Below are 19,889 nucleotides of genomic sequence, written 5' to 3'. Positions count from 1 at the left end.
GGCTTGATTTCCATAACTGGCCCTATAGAACCTATAGAACTTGATTTCTCCAACTTTATTTAAGATAGATAAGTCTTATTTCCCCAACAATGGAATCACAGAAGTAAGTTATTTATTTTGTCAATGGTTTTCATAAGCTGTACCCTCAGTATGAAAAGCTGCCTTCCTCAAAGCCTCTCCAGTTCTTATCCAAGCCTATCTCCTACAGAATTCCTTCTGGGACCTATGATATCTTCATATCACTCAGCACTTAATTGCAAAAGTACTAAGCTTAGCAGCTCCATAATGAAGATCTGTAGCATATCTGTGTTTTAGAATTTTTTTTAAGCAAGGAAGGTTCAGTCAGAATGCTGTTATTTTATACCTATTCTAATGATTGTTTAAATGAAAAGAATTTTGCAATTTCCAGTCACTTCTGAGGCTATTACCAAAAACTGTTGGTGGTATTTTACTCTCTAACATATGTATTACCAACCAGTGTTTATCTCTCTTTTGTCTTTATACTTTTTTCATCCTGTTTCTCTGTGCTCTCCCTATCTTTTTTCTTTCCTGGCTTTCCTTTTTCTCTGCCTCTGTCTTCTTCAATCCACCAGAGAGCTTCACTATTCCTCATGGGTACTATTTTTTTTTCAGTTTACAAAATTAATATTATTTTTTAAAAATTCTAATAAAATTTTATTTTTTTCAATGAAAATCTGCTTTCTCTCCTCATTGAAAAAAAAGGAAAAAAAAAACACTCTTCATAGGTGCTACGTAGCTATAAGTACCTGTGCTTAGAGATAAAAGAGCTGATTGACATCTATACTGAATGTCAATTAGTCAAAGAAAATGAGAAAGGACAATGAAAGAATTTAGAAAGAGAACAAAGAAATTTGATTAGCTAACATGAGTTGTGGCTTGAAAAACTCAAATCCAAATTATCCACATTTCGATATTCAAATTAAATTGATTAATTATCCATCATGCACTAGGCTTTGTGTTGGGTGGGAAGTATATATGGATGAAAGGTTATGCTATTTCTACTCTTGAGGAACTTACAGTTTACAGAAGGAATGAAACATATACCCAAATAAGTATAATACAGGGTGGGACATAGTATGGTGGGCTAAAGGAGAAATAGAGGCAAAATGTAATAAGAAAGCCTAAGGAGAGAAAGAACACTTTCAGTTAGACATACAAGAAAGCTTCAGGGATGTCAGCCTAGTCATATCTTTTCAGAATTTTTTTGTCACAATAGGACAACTTTAGTATAATCAAATGAAGAATTTAAATTGCATAAAATGAAATCCAGTCCAAACAGTACATGAAAAAGGCTAACATGCTAAAAAGAGATATTCCTATGTAATATGACATCAATTAAGATTTTGGTTCAACTGAATTTAATATTCACTTTAGTCCTATGCCCTACGCATAGTAGAGAATCAATAAATCTACACATGTATATATGCAATATATATGTCCATTTCTAGGTTATCGCTAGTGGGAGGGATAAAAACACGAGTAAGAAGAAATCCTTATCCTTAAGAAGCTTACAGTTTATCTGAGACAATAGAAAAGCCACAGTTAGAATATGATTCAAAATATAAGCAGTAGAAAATTCTATCTGATTTCTGGACAGTGAGGGAATCAGATAGAGATGCACACACAGACAGATTACTTAGTTGGGGGGGAGGGAATCAATTCAAGAAAACATTTTTAAAGCATATCCCTTCATGGCAGATATCAAGAAATCATCTTCACTTGCTCAGAGTCTGACCAGCTGAGCACCTTTGGTGAAGCTGCTAGTAGTTAATAATCCTGAGCCTGGATATGCCCTTGATCCCAGTAATCAATGGAGTAACTGTATCTTGGAAACTGGCTTCTGGGAGTATGTGACACTGTGTTGAGAGTAGAGTTAATTGGTCTGAGTGACTGAGCTGATGCAGAGAATAATGGTGAGTGAAAGAGAGGTCATAGTGTGCTACCCTTGAGTGGGACTATGTTTCAGTTCAGATCTCAGGCAGTTTGAGAACATGTTTGACTTTGGAGATCCAATAGTTTAGTATGTTGATGGGGAAATCCTAGTATGCATACTGAGAGAGCTGGGTCTGCTCCCAAGAAGAACTTTGACTTTAGAAAGCACAGGGAGATTAAGAATTAAAATAGAATGGAGGCAGTTTTTGGAAAGACTGAGTTGAATGCATGAGAATTCTAGTGTCTTTTCCAAAGAGCAATTCCAGATCTAGGGACAGGTATGAAAGAATCCAGTCAGGTGTGTTGGGATGCTGAGTTCCTAGCTGCCTTTGCACTTGAGTAATGTGGAGGGGGTAGAGAGGGAGGAGAGGGAGGCACACAAGCAAATCTAGAACATCAGAATGTGAGACTGCCAATGTGGGGCTTATGATCCACTAAGTATAACACAAACATTCTAAGTGCCTAACTTGAAATAAGCAGTTGTGTGATAGGTAAGATGAAGATAGTGTAAAAGAATGAGTAACAGTGCAGAATAAAGCAAATCTTTATACCAAAGATAAGATATCTTAGATGGAAATGTCTGGCAAATAGTTGGATACAGGAGATTGAGTTCAGGGCTGGGGGACCCAATGATGCCCATTTTCTTTAAATGTTAAATGTTTTAAGTCCTGGAATAAAATAGGTTTTCAGATTTTCAACATATCTCAATGTAATGACTGCATTAGTACCCTGGATATCTTAGAATCAGTCAAGATAAGCAAAAGTCTTTATTCTTGATCTTTTGGAGTCACTGTCAGGGGATTAGATATAGGAATCTCTACACCTCCTTTCTCTCTCTTCACCACCAAAGAATGATGTCGCTTGTCCTACTCCACCCTCTCCACTCTCTCACACTTCTCTGTCTCCACCCACAAATGGAGCCAGCACAGAATAGTTGGTCAGGGTCATCCTCCAAGCATATGTTAATAGAGTATTGTCCAATTGGTAATTAGCCTCAAGTGCTTGGTTGGACTCAGTGCAACTCAGATTTTCAGCCCTTTACATTTCCTTATCTTTAATTAAGTAGCCTTGATGGGGGTTGAGGTCCCTTTAAGATTCCTTTCTAATTGCCCAACCCATGGCTGACCTTGATTCACAAATCTTGGTCAAAAGCACCCTTTGAATATCCCGGCCCAGCCCCACCATCAGCTCAGCTTCCCCCAGCCCTCACCTGATCTGAGCTAACTGAAAAGCCCGCCAAGAACTTAGGGATACGGCTCATCTCCTCTTAGGTATAAAAAGGGCCACACCGGAGCCCTCTTCACAGGAACCCTTCCCCCCAACACATGGTATCCTTCCAGCCATGTAAGGGTTCCTGCCCACCCAGCGGCCACCTCTGGCCCTGGCGTCTTTCAAAAAACAAACAAACAAACAAACAAAAAAAAAACAAAAACCCTGAGCTTTACTTCCAAATTTCCACAATAAACCTTTTATTTATCAATCTAGGTTTTCGGGCCTGTAAATTCATTTATAGGGGACACTGTGCCTCATAGGATTATCTTACTATCTATGCACCGGAGAAATGGGGTTTCCCCTTTCCTTTCCCTCATTAGCCTGAGGCATAATGAAATATACCAGCCATTTACCAATATCTACACCAAAACTCTAGTTTCATATCTAAAGAAAGTATAGCACAACCAGTTTGACTAAAAACTGACATTTAGAGTATAGCTATCTGGACCAATACAGTACCTTACATATTTTTAAATGAACAAAATAACCTAAAACCAAAGGAACAATGTGTAGATTCTCCATCTTGAGAGGTGATTATAAGGAAAAATGAGGCCTATTAGGTAAAAGATCACATTAAAATGTCCTTGGCTTCTCAACACAGCAAAACATCTCTGAGAAAGATTTCAGACAAGTATTAAACAAATACTAAAAACTTTCTCTGTAAATTAACTTTTTCTTATTTTTAGTAAGAAAACAATATCTCCATTACACAATTCAGATTCCCAAAACCTTTTTTGTTAATTTAATTAAATTAATTCAAAGTTTGCTTGATTTATACCTTTTTTTCCATCAGAAGAGTGAGAAAGTAGGAAATGATTCAAGCTGGATACCCCAGACATTCTTAGACAAAGAGATAATAACTATCTATATGGAGACAGCCTGGGTATCCATTTATGATGGTGTATGAGAGAGAATGCAGGAAGCCAGGACTTATATTCCATGATGCAGGAAAAGGACAAAAGGGGAGGTAGTTCAGAAAGTCAGCATAGAAGGGAGCCAAATGTGATACACACGAATGAGAATGCTCCCTGTAGGTTTTTGGCCGCGTCCTATCCTGGATTTTCAGTAGGAAAGCAGAAACAGACATTATTGTTTACTGACTATTCTCAAAGACTGAAAACTTGATCCATTATCAACAATATGTTACCTGTTGAACATATTCTAGTATGATAAATGATAATGAACTTCTCTAGTGAAGTTCTGGAAGAAAATAATTCATTAGAAGATGAAGCCACAAGGAGAGTGTGAATGATTGGGTAGCAAATGTGAAGATGATCCAGGACAATCTAAACAAGTTTTTGTTTTTAAACAGTTTAAAGAGTTTAAAAAGTGGCATCTATAGAAGGGAGAGTCAGCTCTTTACAATACAATATAATAACAAGATAGCAAATCTGTTACAATGTTGTTTGTTTTTTAAAGACTTTTAGATCTGTTTTTTTACATCCAGTATGTTATTTAATTAAAAAAGTAACACAGAAAATTCAGAGGAAGATTAAGGCCCCAGCCAATTAGGTCCAAGAAGGGCATCATGAAAAAAAATAGCATTAGAGACAACTAAAACTTGAAGAAACAGAGTTGGAGGGGAAGACAACCACGTAGAAAGAGTGGTATTAGCAAAGATGGTGAAATGGGATAAATAATAATATTATATAAATTTACTTGAGTAGTTCAGTATAGAATGTACAGGAAATATAGAAGAAAAGCAGTGAAAAAATAAGACTGGATATTTTATAGGCCATATTGTATGTACAAAGTCCCCCACTGGGAATTGCTGGAACTCTGTCTTCCCAGGAATCAGCCGGAGTCAGGATCACTAAACATCTTTATTCTTGATCTTTTATGGTCAAGGTCAGGGGGTTAAGGTCTAACAATCTCACACACACCTTCCTCCCTCAAATGCCAGGAGAGACTGAGTGAACAAGATATCAAAAATATCAAGGGAATCAATTTTTTTAAAAGTGAAAGGGAGGGGGGCAGCTAGATGGTACAGTATAGCATTAGCCCTGAAGTCAGGAGGACCTGAGTTCAAATGCGACCTCAGACACTTAACACTTCCTAGCTGTGTGACACTGGGCAAGTCATTTAATCCCACTTGTCTCAGCAAAAAAAAAAAAAAAAAAAAAAAAAAAAAAAAAGGAAGGGAGGGGAGAGAAAAAAGTAGTCTAGCAAATACCAGATCTCAAAGTGATAATCCTCAAAACAATTTAGTACTGGATAAAAAATGGAGAAGCTGGTGAGTGAAACAGATCAGGTATACAATATACAGAAATAAATGATCAGTTACCTAGTGTTTGATAAACCTAAAGATCCCAGCTATTGGGGGCAAGAATTAACTATCTTTCTAAAAAAAAACTGGTGGGAAAAACTTGAAAGCAGTATATCAACGTAAGCTCAAACTAGTTACATGATTTTCAATATAAAATTTTCAACATATCATAAGTAAATTAGGGAAGAAATTATCTGTCAATTATATGGATATGGGAAGAATTCATGACCAAAGCAGAGATAGAGATGTTCATAGAAGGCAAAATGGATAATTTTGGTTAAATACAATTTTTGGCAGAAACAAATTTTTTTTTTAACAAAAAGGACATGAATAAGATTTGAAAATGAGTCTAATAGCAAGGGGGAACTGTAATAAAAGAAAAATTTCTGCTCTATGGGTAGAGCTTATGATGATTTTAATAGCATTCTCTCTTGCAGTGCATAGAACATTGGATGTGGAGTCATAAAGACCTGATTTCTAATCTGGTCACAGAAATTTACTAGCTTAACCTAAGTTTGCCTTTTTTTTCTCAATTATAAAATGGCGATAACTGCATCTACCTAACAGGGTTGTTGTAAAGATCAAATAAGATGATATTTGTAAAGAACATTTAGCATAATCCCTGGCACACAGCACTTATTCTCCCCTTCCCTATTTTTCCTAGTACAGTCTATGAATTTCTGTCATGCTGCTGCTGCTAGCTGTATTCTTGTCTAATTCTTGCTTACAGTAGAAAAAACTAGCTCAGATTAAATCACTATCTCAGGTTTAATAAGTTATAGGTTAAAGATAAAGGTGATTGAGACAATGGGATCATATATTCTAAAATTCATTTTATTTTTTCTTCTATTTAAAAATTACTGACCTCTTTTATCTTTATGTCATCCTCATTTTTAAACAAATTCCCTCCCCATCTCTTGCAACAAGATGGCACAAAAAGCAAACCAGCAAAATTATTCCAGATATCAGCTAAGGCTGATAACATATGCTATGTTCCCCACCCATAGTCTCCTATTATCGCAAAGAAGGGAATAGCATTAATTTTCTCAATTCTTCTCTGGGGCCAAGTTTTTCCAACATAAAGAATTTAGTTTTAATATTTTTATCTTTTCCATTTATACTATAGTGATCATTGTATATATTCTTTCTATGGTTTTGTTTCCTTCATGCCACATCAGTTCATGCAATTAGATGGGTTCCCATGTTTTTCTGAATTCTTCATATTTGGCATTTTTATGGTCTAGTAACATTCCATGATATTAATGTATCATTATTGGTTAATCCATTTTCTAGTTGATAAGTACTTATTTTATTTCCATTTCTTTGTTGCAATAAAAAGACCTTTTAAAAAACTTTTCTGATACCCGAACTAAAAGTCATTACTTTATCCTCAAATTTTCTTATGTTGTGATGGTTTTTTTTTTATGTCCAGACCTGTGATTTCATTTTTGTACATAAGTCCTAATGAGGAAAATCCCTCTATCAATAGATAGGTACAATGTTATTTCAAGAGATTTGAAATTGTTTATTCTTTTCTCATACTATTTACATGCTAATAACAAATAATTAGTGATTACAAAAAATAAAGATAATTTTAGTATACATGAGGCCTTCTTTTCAATCTTTGACCATTTGGGTACATGCATAGTAGATATTCCAAATTACTTTTTAGAATGACTGGACTACCTACCAATTCCCAGTGTAAAATTTAATATAATTACTGGTGCTTTCATTTGTGTGGTACCTTTATATTCAGACTAATCACAGAAGGAAGAACAAGTTTCTGATACTGCATGCAGGCTAAGGAGCATAAGATTCTTCAGACTCTGAGGAGAGAGAAATATTTCCATACAATTTCCAGCCTTTGCTGCACAGAGGAAGATGAAAGCTACTATGTAGATGGATGATTCAGAAAGGAAAAGAAAGCAGCCAATTTTGTGTATTTTTAATTGTAATAAACACATGATGATTACACAATGTAAACATGTGGCAATAACATCATGTTGAGCAGATTGTACTGGGCCAATTAATCCCGGGCACTTCCTCTATCCTATGATCTATGGATTTTCTTTCTCAAAGAATAGAAAGCACCCAAAGAGTGGTGTTTTATTTGTAATAGTTTCTTTAGTGCTGCTTGTGGGTTTGGAATGCTCAGTAAGTGATTGTATTTAACAAACTATGGCATCAGTCAAACATTCACAGGATCCTAGATTTCCAGTTGGGAAGGATCACATTGGCCGTCTTGGCCACCCTCTCATTACACAGATGTGTAACTAATCCAGAGAATTCACACACAGCTCATCCAAAGTCATATTCCAACTCGGCTCCTTGTGACTTCACATCCAGCACTCTACCTTTCAAGCCTCTCTTTAATTAATTTATGGTACAATTACAAGAAAGAGAAATGGATAGGTCTTTAAATCAAACAGAGACTGAGTGCCATAGTGAAAAGAGCCATGGACTGGAAGACTTTTTGGTTTTCATCTCCAGTTCCAGCACTTTCTTCCTGTATAAAGTTGGGCAATTCAAATCAACACTTATAAAGTAACTGTTATGTGCAAGATGCACATAAACCTCGGAGATTTTTGTTTTTTTGTTTTTTCATCTCTAAAATTGCTTAGCTTAGCTAGTCTAGTCTTCATGCATTCTAGCACTGAGCTCATAATTGAAAACTGGAAAGAACTTAGACAAATGTGAACTACTATTATCATCAGCAACACTGTCCCAAAGACTAAGGGCATTTATGTTACAGCCCAAGGAAACAAGTAAAGAGTTTGGAGAGGCGGAGAAGAACATTGTGGGGGAGTGACTGGCTATCCCACTTCATCATCAACTCTTACACTTCTTTGCTTCATCAGAGGTCCAACTCAGGTGACACCTCCTGGAAGCCTCTTCCAGTCTTCTGAGTGTCAAGTGTTCTTCCCATCCTCAAATTATGATGATATAAATATAAATATAGATATAAACAAATGTTTAATATAAATGTTGTCACCCCTATTAGAGTATAAGCTCTTTGAGGGAGGCAACATTTTCTCATTTTGTCTTTGAATCCATCAGCACCTTGAACATAATAGAGTAATGTGGCTTAAGTATTATAGATTGAATAAAGAAGGATGGCATGAATTAAGTCTGGAAAGGTATATACTGAAGACAGGTATGAAGGAATAATCAGCCATTTCTTACACAGCAATTTTAAAAGTTCTGAGAAAGCTCTGAAGAAAAATGAACAGTTCTGGATCACAATAATTGGAGATGATGCTTGAAAGACAACAGATTTTCCTAAGAAGCACTTAGTTACATTTAATGTACTTAAAGATTTACTATACTGGCATAAGGATTATTTGAATGGGTAAAACTCCTCCTACATAGTGCTCACTGACAGGTCTAACTTTAACTATTCAGCAAACTACAGACAAGTCCAGAGTTTTTTGTTTTTGTTCTTCCAAAGGCCACCGAGAAGTGAATAAAGATGTCACTGAAGTTCCATGTACTTTGATTAGAAGAGAGCCTCTCAAATCTTTACTTAATGTGAATTTATTCTAACAAACTTTTATCTATTTTGTAAATTTTACTTTTTATTATTTATTTATTTCTAATAAATTTGGTTATTTGATCTCCTTGCCCAAAGCTGATTAGATACAGCAAATCAAAAGGTGGTGTTGCTAGAGCTATTAACAAGAACAAAAAATAAAAGCTGATAATCTGAAAGTGAGGAAAAGATAGAAAACTAGATAAATGTGATCTGAGAATTTGAAAAACAAAACATTATGGACCCATTTAGTATAGTGGCAAACATTATACTGTATATATCTTAATAATCTCTGAGAATCTTATGGTATTTGTAGTTCTGTCCTAGAATGTGCTGAGTCAGTAAGAAAAGATTAGTCAGATTAAGCATAATTTCTTGGAGAAAATATGTAGTACATTTTAGAAAGATTTGCATTAATATGGTTAAATATTTAGAAGTTTTGACAATTATAAAGCTAATTTTAAGTTATATGGAAAATTCATATTTTTTTCAAATGATGACAGATAAATGTCATATTTTTCATATATAGTCTTTTCATTATTAAAATTTTTATATTATTTCAAATGGAGGCATTATCAGATGAACAAATTTTAATAATCCAGATAACAAAAGGACACAGTTACAGAAGTATTAATAAAAGTATTAATGTGAAGAATATTTGAGTTGGGATAAGAGAACTTAGAAAAGAGGTCAAAGTCAGGGATAGAGATATGGCAACTAAAAGCTGTCAGATTGGACTTTCCAAAACGGCCATTTTTAAGATGTAGGAAAAGTAAAAGAAAGCAATGAAGGAAACAAAAAAAGAGTGGTTAGAAAGAAGAGACAGATTAGTATAGTGTCACCAAAGCCAAAGAAGCAGCATTTTAAGGAGAGAGTAGTTTATTGTGTTGAGAATGGGAAAAAAAATCTTATCTAAATTGAAAAAAATATTGATTCAATACATATCTTTCATGATTTTATATACAACAATAATTTTCCTTCATCTTTCTACACCCAAAAGTTCTAATCCTTTGTGTTCCTATGATGACAGCCTGTCTACCCTCTTTAAAATTTGAAGTTCCTGCCCTTGACTTTTCTTCAGCTTCATTATACCTTCTGTCAAGTATGGCAATCAAAATAGAACAATGTATACAATATTCCACAGGATGGTATACTGTGGTTTTGAATGAGAGTAAAGTAATGTTTTCTATTTTATATCTGATAAAACTCTTCAAAATGTTGTTGATCTTTTGGCTATCATAGCAAATCAAACAATGTTTTCAGAGAAGAGATTCCCAAATCTCTTCTAAGTTACAATTAACCTCAAGGAAAAATATTTCAGGGGTTTCCAAAGTGGAAATCATGGTCTTATCCCAGAGAGGCCATGGAAAAGGGTATGTGATTTATGAACCAGAGGATAGAAAATGGGTTACATCCTACCTTTGCTGGGATAGCCCATTGTGGGACTGTCTTCAACAAAATCACAATTATCCTTATCCTCCAACACTGCCATACTCTTCCTCCTCCCTTTGCTGTGCAAGCTCCCAATTTCTCTTTTTCTGAGTTTTAAACTCATCTCAGAGTATTCCTGGTAATCACAGCAGCAGCCATGAGAGTGCCATTGGAAAAATTCCACTCTCACTCTTTGATCAGCAGATCAACCATTGGTTACTTAAGGGCCAGATGTCCTTAGTAGGCAAGCTCAAGGGCAGTGTGACCTGTGAGTGAGAGCCCTACTTTCTCTCTTTTGATTTTAAGTGGAATAGAGTAAGGTACATGGCATGGATGGACTGATTTCTATTTCAGATTATCATTATATTATCATTATATTCTCCTTTTCCCCAAGTCTACTCCTCTTCCAAACTTCCCTATTATCCTGGAGAATACCACCATCCTTTCTGTCATCCAGGTTCTCACAACCTCATTATCATCTTATCTCCTAATTTTCCCTTATCCCACCTACTAATCAGTTGCCAAATCTTGTTTCTACTGCCATATAGCCTATATTTGGCCCCTTCTTTCTACTCACATAGCCACCAATTCAAGTTGGTGATCTAAAAATCTTCTAACAAGTCTCCATGCCTTAGATATTTCTTCCTTCTATATAGTTGCCAAAACAATTTTTTTTTCTAAATACAGGTCTTCTTCAAACATCATTCTCTTCAATGAAACCGTTTTTTGCCTATTGACTCCTCCATTAAACAAGTAAATATGTGTTTACATACATATAAGTAAATATAAAAACACAAACATAAATATACACAAGTTGTATATGCTCAAAAAATTTTAATATTGGGCTACATGATGAAAAAAGTTTAGATATTGCTAAAATATCCTTTAAAATGTTTTCTTTCACTTAACAGTATTTTATTTTTTTCCAATTACATGTGAGTAGAGTTTTCAACCTTCAACCTACATTTTTGTAAGATTATGAATTTCAAATTTTCTCCCTCCCTTCTTCCTATCCCTTCCAGCCCAAGAAAGCAAGCCAACTGATACAGGGTTATACATATATAATTTTAAATATATTTCTATTTTAGTCATGTTGTAAAAGAAAAAAACAGAACAAAAGGGAAAACCATGAGAAAGAAAAAACAAAAAATAACTGAAAATGATATGCTTTGATCAGCATTCAGTCTCCATAGTTCTTTCTCTGGATGTAGATAGCATTTTCCATCACAAGTCTATTGGAATTGTCTTGGATCACTATACATACTCCTGAGAAGAGCTAAGTCTATCATAGTTGATCTCACATGCTTGCTATTACTGTGTACGGTGTTCTGATTCTGCTCACTTACTCAACATCAGTTCATGTAAGTCTTTTTAGATTTTTCTGCTATCAACATGATCCTCATTTCTTATAGAACAATCATATTCCATTCCATTCACATACTACAACTTATTCCATCCAATAGGCATCCCATCAAGGAATTCCAATTCCTTGCCACCACACCAAAAAAAAAAAGTATATATATATATATATATATATATATATATATATATATATATATATAATATCCTATAATTGAGATATCCTTCCCCAAGCTACATTAGTTTATACACATTGAACCTTATGTACTACTTTTCTAACCACTCCTCAATCCTAAAAACCTTAGTGCTAAACAGATAAAAACCCCATCCATCTGGTATTTTTCTACTTAGGATGGATTGATATGTGTGGCCAAATATTGGTTATTTCACTATGTAATATCACTTTCAGATAGTTTATTAAAAATGCTAAATGAAGTCAATTAAAGACTCAATCCCTGGAGAACTCCACTGTTTGTTTACTTAAAAAAAGAATCATTTCTTCTTAACTTTATTTCCTATTAAGTCATATTCTTCATTATAAAAAAAAAATTAGTCCCTCCAATTTTATGGTAACTAAATTTCAACTTATGTCCTAGCCTTTGGTATTGAACTTTTTATCACAGGCTTTTTGAAAAGATATAAAAATTAAAATCAAAGCTAGAGAAAGGTGAATGAACTGATACATACTTAAGTGATGGGAACCAGAAGAATACTTTGTACTTCAACGGTATTGAAAAGGTAAACAACTTTTGAAGAAATTAGAATGATAATCAATGTAATAATTATGATTTCACAAGAACTGATGATGAAGCATGTTCCTAATCCTGGGAGAAAAGTAAAGACTGGAAGTGTAAAATGAGACATATTGTTTTAGACACAGGGGCTATGTGGATTTGTTTTGCTGTTTATCCTTATTTGTTACAAAGGAGAGCTTCTATTTAGGGAATAAGTTGTGGAAAAAAGAGGTAATAAGGTACTTACAGTAATGCAAGAAAAGAAAAGAAGAACATTAATGAAATATATTAAAATAACACAAAAGTCTAATAGGGAACACTGACATGCAGAGTAGTTTTATTACTGGCATTGAAATTTGATATCCATTTAAAATGCAAATTACACATCATTGAAACAGAGACATGTTCATAATTTTGTATAGAATTTTCTCATTTTTAATATTGAAATGTTCATGCTTATTGATATGTATTAAATTCATAAAAAAGATTTTAAATGAAAAAATAACAGTAGCAAATCCTCCTTTTAGCTACACTCATATTTGCTCCCTCATTTCTAATAACATTGATATAAAAATAAGACAATCTCAAATTTAAAGTGAGTTGGATTTATAAATGAGTCAAGTTTTTATAATTATAAAACTTATTCTATCATATAAAATATCACATAATTCTTACTCTACCCTGTCTGAGATCATTTCATTTTCTCAATACCCTGAAATTCACAAATTGATGTGAGAAATTTAGCTATATTTTTTTCTTTCTAAAATTTCACTGAAGAATAAGAGTTTTAATGCAGGTTAAGCAAAAGAAAAGAGCATAACATTTTTCAGAGGGCATTTGTAGGGATGCCTTTAGGCAACCAGAAAAGTCTAACGGGTATTTGTGCCATAAAGAACTGAAAAAAGGGAGCCTTGGTAGGAGGGAGAGGTCAAATTTCTTCCTTAACCTTTCTTTTTGTATTATAAACCCATAATTCTTCTACCTTTCTGAGCATCTTCTCCTATCTACAGGACTATGTACAGGAATAAAAAGTAAATTTTATTTTAAATTTGTTTAAAATAGTTTTTCTTTTTCTTTTTTCTTAAGTTGTCTAATATTTAGTACAAGATTATCATTGAAGAAGTTTATTATTAGAAAAAGATCTGGGTTACTTATGCAGTAAAAATGAGAGATAGGCTAGTTGGAGTGCAAACACCTATGGTCCTTCCTACTATGAATGCCAGTAGTGACTTGTGGTTCCTCCTTTTGGGAAGGCTAAGATTGGTGGATACAAGGAATCCCTTGTACTCAGGAGTCATGAGAGATAGTTAAAGCCAGTCAGATGTGTGCTCTAAATTGGACACCAATGTAGTGAGCCCCTGATAGGATGGGAGGGGGATCAAAGGAGAGAGAAACTGGGCCAGGCAGGAACTTAACAAGTTCTTTGCTTATTAGACAAGAAAGCACATCAAGACCCCACAGGGGGTAGGTGCTGGTCATGTTGGCTATGTGTTTCCTACATATCTGTCTCATTACCACTGGACTCAGGGGTGTGCTGGGGGTGTTAAATTTTCAGTGTGAGCATTTACCTTCAAAAATCAATAATCACTAAATCAGGGCTTAATTTATTGTTCTGCTAATTGTCTGGATTTAAGAAAGTGCTAATAGCTTAGGTTAAACATAAGTCTATCATACCTATCTTTTGGAGGTAGGGAAGGTTGTTAAAACAATTGAGGCCCTCCTGGAGCTCTGTTTTGTCCACACAGCTGCTCCATGTGTATCAGGAATAATGTTTTACAGACTTTTCTTCTTCTACCATTTTGGTAAATGCTCTCACTTTGAGAGTTCATTTGAGTCTACTATAGGAAAAAAGAAAGAAAGAAAAGAAAAAAAAAAGAAAGAATAGGAAAAAAGAAAACAAAAGGAAAATGACATGTTCCATGATATGCCTATATATTCCACTCAACATATCATGAGATCTTAGAGGTAGTCTCCAAACTGGAGCATTTAAGATAGTTCTCTGCAGAGCAGGAAGAAAATATTAGAACTTCCATTTACATCTACTTTTACTTTGAAAAAATAAATTATTTTTGCTAATATTTATTTACTAAATTCCACTGATGCCTTCACTTAGTCTATAAGTCAAATGGTTATGTGATTTGAATAATATGTGAGTTACCTTGAAGAAATAATGTTATGAAATAGAGAGACTGGAAATGGAGCCCTCATTGATTCTTTCACTTTCAATAAATTTTGATGAATCACCCATTTTACAAATGACTATCAGTGGATTCATGAATATGTAGTTTTCTAGTAAACTAAACTTCAAAGAATGGTCAAGTGATCTAGAAATTATCTTCAAATTGAATATAATACTAATATGAGTAGGGCCAAACAATAAGAAAATGGTAGAGCAGAGAATTTTAGGACAAGTCACATTATAAAGAAAAAAAAAAAAAGTCAGTCAAAAAAATTTAAAATTACCAGGTAAATTATTACAAACATGGATTAACACATAGTATTGTTGATTATGAACTTTGCCTTAAAGTAGATATCATGACTATCATGAGGCTAATAGTGTAAAGTCACTGGGTGAGCAAGACACTGAAAAATTAAACTTTTATTGCCTACAGAAATTCATATATGTACACTTTGAAAACCTGGACCAGAATTCTCTAACCTATCTTTAAAATCTTCTGAATGAAGCATTTCAATGGGTTTTAAATCCATTCGTAAAATATAAGAATGTAATTTGTTCCACATAATTTAGAACAATTAATTAACATCTAAGAATATGGAAATTTACTAGCAGTATTTCAACAAAACCTTTGCATAACTGGTGGATGAGATTTAAAAATGAGCATCATGGTTTCATAAGTATATTCAACAATGTACTTTTTCATTTGATTCTACATCTTTGTGAAGTTCTGTTTTGGATTTGACTTTTAGCTAACAGTTAACAAGTATCAAACAATTAAAGTATCAAAGTATTAGGACCAAACTTCTAAAATATTGTATCAAAGTGTAAAACCAACTTTCCTAAAATACTGAAATAAATTTACTTATTTTTGTCATTAAAATATAGTATTTTAAGTGATATGTAGGGTACAAAAGAAAGGGATGGTATAAGGGGGATGGGAGACAGGAGGAATGAAATAAATTCTAAGTCCTAATATTAACTTTAAAAATGCAGCCATTTTAATGTCCAAAAATCTAATCTTTGAGACATGTTCTTATTTTCTGATATATCAAGTTGAAGGTAAAGGCTCAAAATTTGTATCCCAGAAATATTCCCAGAAAAAAGAGTCTGAGATTAAAATAGGAGGGTCAGAAAAATTTTAATCTTCAGTCCTTGCATATAAGTCTTATGATAAATGTATACTATTTTTTTCAGTTCATATTATGATGAAATCCTGGAATTTCTATGATAAAGCAACCTATGTACTGTTTTTGTTGCCTTGATATTAAACAAATTAAAAATTCCTTTGTTTGGCTTTAAAACTTTTCACACTATCTGGCTCCAGACTTTTTTCAAAGAGTGTGCATGTATGTATGTGTATGTGTGTATACACTGTGTCCAGAGGAGAGTCACATGGGAACTCTGAGACAAGAAAGCACATTGAGATCCTACAAAATGTAGGTGCCGGTCATGTTGGCCATATGTTTCCTACACAGATGCCTCACTACCGTTGGACTTAGGCGTGTGCTAGGGCTGTTAAATTTTCAGTGTGAGCATTTACACCTCAAATATCAACAAACAATGAATCAGGGCTTAACTTTTTGCTAATGTTTAGATCTAAGAAAGTGTTAATAGCATTGGTTAAACATTCAGGATCCCATGGAGTTCTTAAGTTTGTCCATGCCTGCTCCATGTGTATCAGAGATAATGTTTTATAGCCTCTTTTCTTCTACCATTTTGGTAAATATTCTCATTTTGAGTTCACTGAATCCACCATTGTTGCCAGGGAGGGCTCTGGAGGACAGGCCCTTACAGAAATCCACAAGTCCTCTTCCCCTCCATTTATCCCGAATTGCACCAAGTTATCTTTCCTCTTGCTCCTAAATACTTCTCTCTGCCCATCTTTCCTTCCAAGTTACTTGTAGGCTCAGTTTAGAAACCTCTGGTTTACTACTTTCTCTTGAAATTATTTTGTATTTCCTCTGCATGGGCTTTGCATCTATCTACATCCTTGTTGTATTGCCTAGTAAAGGGCAAGATCCAGAAGAACAAGACTTTTTCATTTTTTGTTTCCCTCAGTGCTGACCATGGTACTGCATACATGCTTTTTGTATGGCATTGAACCAAATCCTTTAGGCTTGGGGTGACATTCTCTTTTCCATTTTCCTATCTAAAAATGTGTTCTTTTGTACTTACAAGGAAAAGTGCTTTATGATTAGGGCATGACAGTCATGATTTTAGCAAATCTAGATAAAATAATAAAAATGAGCTATCCCAAGATCTGGTAGGTAATATGCTAACAGAGTAGATGTTTCCATGTAGAGAACTGATTGCAGTTCATCAGAGCAAAGGTCACCAGAGAAATATTGGTGGTATAAGCTGTGAATGCTCCACTTTTAGAAGGATGTTTATTGAAATGTGTTTTGATAATATCACTTGATGTAATGTAAAGGATCTTCACAGATTTCATATGATAGAAGGGAAGGGTTTTGAAAAGTCTAAGAAATTATGAAAACAAAAAAGGATGTTATTCATATTTTTAAAAACATAATAATTAGAAATCAAACTTGATAATTACTCAATCAAGGTTCATGTTAATGCAGAATTTTCTTTGTGAAGCCAACAATATTAAATTATTTCATCTAGTATTTTAGTTTGAGACCTAGTCTTTGACCTAATGTAGTCCTCTTCTGTTTTGGTGTATCCCTCACAGTGCAATTTGATATGATGCGGGCCTGTAATCTGATTGCTACCATTGCCCTCACCGCAGGACAACTCATCTTTGTCATGGGGCTGATGGACTTGCCTATCATTTCACAGGACACCCAATGGTGGGAAGAAGCCATTGCTGCTGTATTCCAACTTGCAAGTAAGTACCTTGCTCAATGATAAGACAGGAACTGAAAGCTATTTCATTCTGCAATGATGAATGAATAGATTTGACATATCCAGGAAAGGAAACTACTGGAAGTCTAAAATGAATCAGTCTGGAAATAATGAAAGATATGAAAATAATTCCCAGGATCTCAGCTTTCTCTCTTTCCAAAAGAGGGTCAGAATGTTGAGCACCTTTGAAAATAGCCATTGTAGAATAATGAGGGACATGACAAATTTTATACTATATCAGGAATGATAGAATTCATTTCATCATATGTCAGAATTATAATCATTAGGTATTATTGTTTTAAAATAGGCAAAAAGAGAAAAAGTTCCCTTCAGATCTCAAACTATACTGTCTAATAGCACCACTGGTGAAGAAAATGTAATTTTTCCTATACTAATAAGAAATTTCTTGGTAAGGAGTTTGTATAACAATGAAAATATTAATGTCCTCTTTTCTTTTTTGGTACAATGTATTTTTTTCTTTGTAGTCCCTGAAATAGCACATTCTAATTCTTAAAAATGGTTTTTGGGGTTAAAAAGACTGAAGGGGAAAGGCAAGGAAGATTACAGTGTTCTAGCCTAGAAAGTTTAAGATACTTTCTCTGTGTTTGGTGTACCTCTCTCCTTTAATGGCCCCACCATCACCCCCTGAGGCTCAATAGGTCTGTTTTGCCCGAAAAGGAAATGCATTTTGGCTCTCTTTGGACTTGTTGTTTCATTGACAAACAGTACAGTGGACAGCTATGTGCCTTTCTTCTATCAAACTGCTAATTTTAGAATGAGTTTTTTTCCTGTGCTAGACTCTGTTTTAAACAGAGTTAGAGAGAGACTGAAGGGCGCCAGGATATCCCGTCACAGGAGAAGGAAATGCCTGCTATTACCTGTTATGCAAGCTGAACCTTGAAATCCCTAGTGCTCGGGTGGGGAGATGGGGGTAGGGCTGGAGAAGAAGAGTTGGAAGTGATTAAAAAAATGTTAATAAAAATAGGAAGAAAGGAAAAAATACTTCACCATGAACTAAGAAGACTGAAAAAAAATAAACCTAGAAGGTTGTAGGAAAGTTACAAACCTTACAAATAGTTTACAGGATATTTTCTGAGGTTTCTAAGAGAACAGCAAGGAATATAAAATTAGCCATCAAAGATGGTACCATTTGTTGTTATGTAAGAGTCTCTGTTCGTTGAAACTTCTTTTCCATTTTTTACAGAGTTATCTAAATGTCATTTAAATATATTCCAAGAAAAGTATCTTTTTCTTCTCAGCTAGATGAAGGCAACTGTTATGTATGTTTATGGGCATAACATTATTTGACATTTAACATGTTAAATATAGCATATTTGTATTATATTGATATTTACTTTTAGGTACACGTTTTCTCTTACCAATTTATAATCAGTAATCTTCATGAAGGCAGGAACAGTATCTTAAACCTATCTAGAAGAGATTTGCGCTAATGTTGAGCTCTACCTCTAGTACTGTCAAGAAAATAAAGGGTAGGCAATGATATTTATGGCTAATTAGTATCCTGTGGTCCTCAAAACAAGCTTCTCAAATATGTTTCTACTATTTGATCACTAAGTAAAGGGATTTTTAACTTTCTGCAGTGGGAATACTCTCCTGTGATCTTCACTAATTCCAATATATGGGTTCATTTCATTCATATATTTCATGATTTTAATATTTTTGGTCATGTCTTCTTTTAACCACTGACTTTAAAGATGGGGACAGGCTTTTCAATAACAAAAAAAGTTCCTCAATCCCTCTGGATCTTTTTTTTTCCTAACATGAATATTCTAGATGTACAGTTTTTAGACAACCACATGAATTATATGTAGGTATGTATGTATGTATTGTGATTATACATAAAAGTCGAATAGGATTGTATGCTTTGTTTCATGACACATAACATATAGGTTTCTCTTGGCTTTTCTGACCAAAGTGACATATTGGGCCAACTGTCTTTAGGAGCAATCTAAGACAACTCTTCATTCTCTCCTGTGTTGGCAATGATAGTTCAGTGATCTCCAAGCTAGAAGTATAGCTTGGATTATTTTTCCCTTAATACATTGCCTTGTACTTGACTACAACGAAACATGTCTGTCAATTTTATGTCAGGAAGTTCACCTGGCATTTTACTAGTCAGACTAGTCAATCTCAGCTATATAAATTTAGAGAGTTACTTTAAACACTCTCTTCTAGGTTCTTTAAAAATTTTCAGTACAACTAGATTTCACATCAGTCATTAGAGGATACCACTTTTATACTTTTCTATTCAAAAAAGTAGTTTATCTCTATTTTTCTTTC

The 19,889-nt window shown here is 34.1% G+C and overlaps 2 protein-coding genes across 6 annotated transcripts in view; one reads left to right on the top strand and one right to left on the bottom strand.

Annotated features, from left to right (window-relative positions):
- Positions 1 to 19,889, bottom strand: part of IFT140 (intraflagellar transport 140) — a 209,010-nt gene that overhangs the window by 49,511 nt on the left and 139,610 nt on the right. The gene's annotated exons all lie outside the window — the stretch shown is intronic.
- TMEM204 (transmembrane protein 204) overlaps positions 1 to 19,889 on the top strand; it is a 47,219-nt gene that overhangs the window by 15,594 nt on the left and 11,736 nt on the right. For all 3 annotated transcript variants that reach the window (XM_074279629.1, XM_074279630.1, XM_074279631.1), the window contains one exon: positions 17,416 to 17,571. In XM_074279629.1, the coding sequence (XP_074135730.1) occupies positions 17,416 to 17,571 (156 nt within the window). The remainder of the gene's footprint in view (positions 1 to 17,415; positions 17,572 to 19,889) is intronic.

The sequence above is a fragment of the Sminthopsis crassicaudata genome, chromosome 1, assembly GCF_048593235.1.
Source record: "Sminthopsis crassicaudata isolate SCR6 chromosome 1, ASM4859323v1, whole genome shotgun sequence".
Lineage (NCBI taxonomy): Eukaryota > Metazoa > Chordata > Mammalia > Dasyuromorphia > Dasyuridae > Sminthopsis > Sminthopsis crassicaudata.
This window is presented reverse-complemented; position numbering and strand designations above follow the sequence as displayed.